At 24.3% G+C, this 6,017-nt stretch overlaps 1 protein-coding gene across 1 annotated transcript in view; it reads right to left on the minus strand.

Moving 5' to 3' along the window:
* Window positions 1–696: 696 nt before the first annotated feature.
* Window positions 697–6,017, minus strand: part of LOC117175399 (elongation of very long chain fatty acids protein 6) — a 22,814-nt gene continuing 17,493 nt past the window's right edge. The window contains exon 3 of the mRNA XM_033365111.1: window positions 697–1,437. Within this exon, the coding sequence (XP_033221002.1) occupies window positions 873–1,437 (565 nt within the window). The 3' untranslated portion in view covers window positions 697–872. The remainder of the gene's footprint in view (window positions 1,438–6,017) is intronic.

Consider the following 6,017-nt stretch of genomic DNA (forward strand, 5'->3'; position numbering starts at 1 on the left):
ATAGCATTTAAGAAATGTTTTGATTTCAAGAAATTCAAAGAATTCAAGTTTTGCGGCGAATTTAACCAATTAATAGAATTGAATAAATTCATAGAATTCAAGGAATTCAGCAATTTCATACAACTCCGAAAATTTAAGCAATTCATAGAATTTAAATAATTCGTATAATTAAAGAAATACATTAAATTCAGCAATTTCATACAATTCAAGAAATTAATCAAATTAAAAAATTTCATAAAATTCAAGGAATTCACACCTAAATTTCGAAATTTAATATTTTTAATCGTTAAATTATTGTATCATAATTACAACTATTTAACAATTTTGATAGTGTAAGTGGGAAAAAAAATTTTGGATCAAAGAAATTATGTTTTAATACTTACTGTCAACACATTTTTTTCAAATTATTACTATTAATTTTTTAATAACAATAATTTGCAAGTAAAAATAGTAATATATATAATTAATAATGAATAATTTCTGATAGCAACAGAGTAAAAATAAATGCGACACTTCTTACAACATCTGGCAGAATTATATTGCGACAAATTTGAAGGGAAGAAACTAAAAAAAAATTCGGATGCAGATTTCGTAAAGATTCCGATAAAAAAAATCTGAAAAAAGAAAAAATATATATATATTTTCCCGACTCTTTCCGAGAATCTATCAGAAATTTCCTTTTTAGAATCTTTCCGATTTTTTTTTTTTTTTTGGAGGGTCCTTCCTCCATTTTTCTTCTCCACTTTTTCCGCCGCTCTTGGGCCTTTGATTCAAAAAATTACACTCGGAATTCGCCAACCCAATTAATTAATTAATCAAGATGACAAGTGGCGAGATTCGAAAGGAACTTTTTTATTTATTGCTGTTGTTTATTAATTCGCCTTGAGTTTCCCGTTGCCGAAATCGGCGGCAATGTGACGCCCGTTCGCGTAGAAGAGCTTCTTGTCGGCGGCGCTCCGCGCGCCCCCAAGATAGGCCTTGTGAAAGAACCTCGCAAAGAGGACAAAATAGCTGAAGTACATGGTGAGACTGTACTTGATGTTGAGCTTGGTGATGTGGCACTCGGTCTGGCCGGTCTCGAGGTACTGGTAGGCCCAGACGTTGATCGCGCAGCCTACGATCATCTGGGTGAGTTGGAGGGTCGTGATGACCATCGAGATGGCCCGCGGCGGCGAGTAGCGCATCGCGCGCAGCGCATAGTACGAGTACATGATCGAGTGGACAAAGTAGTTCATGACGACGAACCAGCGCGCGGAGGCGGTGTACTCGGTGTAGGAGAACCAGGAGTAGAGAAGGACGGTGATATGGTGGTACCAGTGGAGAAATATGAGCGGCTGCTTGCGCAGCACGATGAAGACTGTGTCGCCGAGTTCGGGCAGCTTCGAGAGGACAAACATCCACGTCCAGAAGCCCGAGACGCGGTCCTGCTCGATGAAGCTGGAACGAGACGAAACAAGCGCAGGACAAATTTAGAACAGATTTAATTTTTCAAAAAAAAAAAAAAAAAAAAAATAGCTACACTGTTAGAAAAATATGTACGAGGTTTAATATAAATGCGTGTGAAGCAAATATGCAATACCGCTAATGAAATGTCACAAAAATTGGTGTAGTGAATTAAATATACATCTCTATTAAATTTAGTATACAGGTCAGCATAGCAATGTGCGTAAAAATTCAACGTGCTTAATTTCTTTAAATCATGTCAAATATTCTCAATTAAATTAATAATCTAAAATTTGTTGACCGAATTGTTATTTATTATGAAAGTGCAATGTACCGGTAAATTTTTTTTCTAATTTCGCTCTAAATGGTCAAAATTTAAGACGAAGACAGTTAATTGTGTCTAACTACAACATTATAAAATATTCAACTGAATTAGTGAATTTTCAGGTAAAAATAATTAATTTTTAACTAAAAAATAAAAATTTTCAACAAAATAGTTCAATTAATTTTCTTCCAAGAAATAATAATGTTTAACAGAATAGTTAAATTTTTAATTAGAATTGCTGAATTTTCAACCAAAAAAATAATTTAAAAAAAACGATTAAATTGAATTTCCAACGGAAAAATGTAATTCTCCGTTATAAAAATTAATAAAAAATTGCAATCAAGAAAATTAATTTTGTAACAAAAAATAAAAATTTTCAAAAAAACAGTTAAATTATTAATTGAAACTGTAAAATTTTCAATTGAAATATTAAATACACAAACAATTTTCTAAAAAGAAAGGCGAATTTTCAACAAAATTCAAGAATTTTACTCTCAAGGGGGAACATTCTAAAATAAAATAATGAATTTCCAACTGAAATAGGGAATTTTTCCGTTAGAAAAATTAATTTAAAAAGACAATTTTTAATAAAGAAAATTAATTTTCTACCAAAAAAAAATAATTTTCAACAAAAAATAGTTCAATTCCTAATTAGAATTGTTCATTTTTCAATTAATTAAATTTTTTTTCACTAAAAAAACGCATTTTCAACAAATCACAATAATTATTTACAAAAAAGTTTACGTTTCAATCGAAAATATCTCAAATAAAAAAGATGCATTTTCGACAAAAAATTCAAGTTAAAAAAATTTGTTTTTCAGTCTAGGAATTAAATGCCTAACTACAAAATTATAGAATATTCAACTGAATTAGTGAATTTTCAGTTGAAAATAATTAATTTTTAACTAAACTGAAAATGTAACTATTTAATTTGTGGTTAAAAATTAATGTTTTTGGTTATAAATGTTATTTTCTGAATGGAAATCGAATTATTTATTTAAAAATTCAATAATTTTGGTACATACGAATTTTTTAGGTAGAAAATTCAATTATTTATTTAAAAAATCATTCGTTATGTTTTTAAATGCAAATGCAACTCATTCTTTTTTGGTTAAATATTTATTTTTTTAAGCTAAAAAAAAACTATTTGGCATAAAATAGGTCTTTTTAGATTCAAAATTTAGTTATTTTGTTAAAAATTTAATTATTTAATTAAAAATCTAACAATTTTGTTGAAAACTGACCAATTCTTGTTGAAAATTGGCATTTTCAGTAGAAAATTAACTATGTGTTTTAAAATTTCGTTAATTTCTTAAAATCTCGGTTTGGTTTTTTTAGTTCAAATTCCATGCTTCTGGTTAAAAATGATATTTATTGAATAGAAATTAAATTTTTTTCTTTAAAAATAATTTCTTTTCTATTAAAAATTAATTTTTTAAACTGGAAATGTAATTATACAATTTTTGGTTAAATATTGATCCTTTTTAGTAAAAAAAAATCCAATTATTTGGCAGAAAATTCTTATTTTTTGGTTCAAATTAAAATTTTTTTATTAAAAATTCAATTATTTTGTAGAAAATTTTACTATTTTTATAAAAAAATTCAACTATTTGGTTGAAAATTTGATTATTTTCTTAAAAAATAATGTCTTTCATGTTGAAAATTAATTTTTTCATGTTGAAATTAATTTTTTATTTGAATGAAAATGTAATTATTTTGTTAAAAATTCAAAAATGTTGGTAACAACTAATGATGAGATACATAAATTTTCAGATAAAATATAAATTTTCAACCAAAAATTTTAGATTAAAATCATAAATCTTCCAGTAGAATAGTTGAAATTTCAATCAGATAGTTGAAGTTTAAAAAAAATACAATCACAAAAGAAATAGTTAAATTTTCATATAAAAAAAATATTTTAAATAAAAAAAAGGTGAATTTTCAGTTTAATTCATAAGTTAAAACAAAAAGTACATAAATTTACAATCATAACAGGAATAGTTAAATTTTCAGGTAAAAAATTAATTTCCATCCAAAAATGTTGTAGTAAAATCATGAACTTTGACATGGAATAGTTGAATTTTCAATTAAAGAATTTAATTTTCATTCAAATAATAAGATTTCTAGCCAAAAACTTTAATTTTTAACCACAAATGAAATAGTTACATTTTTAGTTTAAAAAGAAATGAATTTTCTGGGGAAAAAATCCCGAATTATGAACTAAAAACCGAATTTTTAACAACAACAAAAAAATGAATTTTTACGAAACTAGTGAAATTGTGATCCTCTAGTTGAGTTTTCCATAAAATAGGTAAATTTTCTAATAAAAAATACCAATTTCAAACAAAAATGGATCAGTTTTTAACAAAATTGTTGAGTTTCTAATTAAATAATAAGATTTTTGATCTAAAAAGATGTATTTCCAGAAAATTGTTTGATTTTTTGACTAAAGAAGCTATGAAAAAAAGGTCAATTTTTAAGCAAATAGTTAAATTATAAACTAACAAGATACATTTTGGTTTGCAGGAAATTAAATAGTTGAATTTTCAACTTAAAAAAACAATTCATTATTACACAGTTGAATTTTTAATTAACTTAAAAATTCGACACTGAAATATATAAATTTTCAGTCAGAACATACATTTTCAACACAAAAACAATGCTTTTTCAATAAAAGAGTTAAATTTTTAACATAGATTTTGAGTTGTAATAATTAATTGAATATTTTTAAAAACGAATTTTCAGCAGAATAGTTTAATTTACAACCGAAAAAGATTTGAATTTTAAAAAAAAATTTGGTCGCAAAAGAAAAAAAAATTACAACAAAAGGATAAATTTTCATCTAAAATAAAGAATCTTCCTTCAAAGTTGATTTTTCAACTGAAACAGATTTTAATTTTAAATAAAAAAATAGTGAAGAAGTCAGCCAAAAACGACGAATTTTAAACAAAATAATTATACTTTAAACAAAAAAGGATATATTTTAACAAAATAGTTTAATTTTTAACAAAGTAGATTCAATTTTCTACCAAATAGTTGAAGTTTTAACAGAGGAAGAGGAATTGTTTTTAAATATTTTAGTTTTCAACAAAAAAGGTTATTTTTCAACAAAATTATTTACCTTACAACAAATTAGATTAATTTTTATCCAAATAATAGAATTTTCAACCAAACGATAATTTTGTAATAATTTAATTTAATTAATTTAATTAAATACAATTTTTTATTTTTCAATAAAATAGATAAATTCTTAACATAGGGATTCAGTTTAAATAATTAATTAAATTTAAATAAGCGAATTTGCAGCAAAATAGTTCAATTTGCAGCCAAAAAAAGATTTAAATTCTAAATAAAAAACCAAAAACGACGAATTTTAAACAAAATAATTATCCTTTAAACAAAAAAGGATATATTTTAACAAAAAAGATTGATTTTTAATTAAGTAGATTAAATTTTCATTCTCAACAAAATACATTAATTTTCAACTAAAAATTAAATTTTTTCATCAAAACAGTTGAATTTTTAACCTATAAAGATTATTTTTTTAAAAATAGTTTGGGTTTCAACACAAAAAGGTTGTTTTTTAACCAAATTATTTACTTTACAACAAATTAGATTAATTTTTAAACAAATAATAGAATTTTTAACCAAAAATGATAATTTGATAATAATTAATGTCAATAATATAACTATTCAATTTTTTAAAATTTTAAACACATTTTAATTGTTTATATTCGTGAGTTTTATAATTCGGGAAATTTATTGTTCGAGAACTTTCCAATTCGGAAATTATATTATTCGAGAATTTTTTAATTCGGAAATTTTATTATTCGGAAATTTTATTGTACGAGAATTTTATTATTTTGGTACTTTTTAATTAGGAAATTCTATTTTACAAGAATTTTCCCATTCAGGAATTTTATTGTTCAGAAATTTTATTATTCGAGAATTTTATAGTTCGGTAATTTCATTATTTGAGAATTATCCAATTTAGGAATTTTATTAATTAGAAATTGTATTATTCGGGAATTTTATAATTCTGGAATATTATTATTTAGGAATTTTCTAATTCGGGAAATTTACTATTCGAGAACTTTCCAATTCGGAAATTTTATTATTTGGGAATTTTATTATTTTGTTTTTTTTGAATTAGGAAATTTTATTTTATGAGAATTTTCCAATTCAGGAATTTTATAATTCGGTAATTTCATCACTCAAGAATTATCCAATTTAGGAATTTTTTAATTCG

This window comes from Belonocnema kinseyi, chromosome 1 (genome assembly GCF_010883055.1).
Source record: "Belonocnema kinseyi isolate 2016_QV_RU_SX_M_011 chromosome 1, B_treatae_v1, whole genome shotgun sequence".
Classification (NCBI taxonomy): Eukaryota; Metazoa; Arthropoda; class Insecta; order Hymenoptera; family Cynipidae; genus Belonocnema; species Belonocnema kinseyi.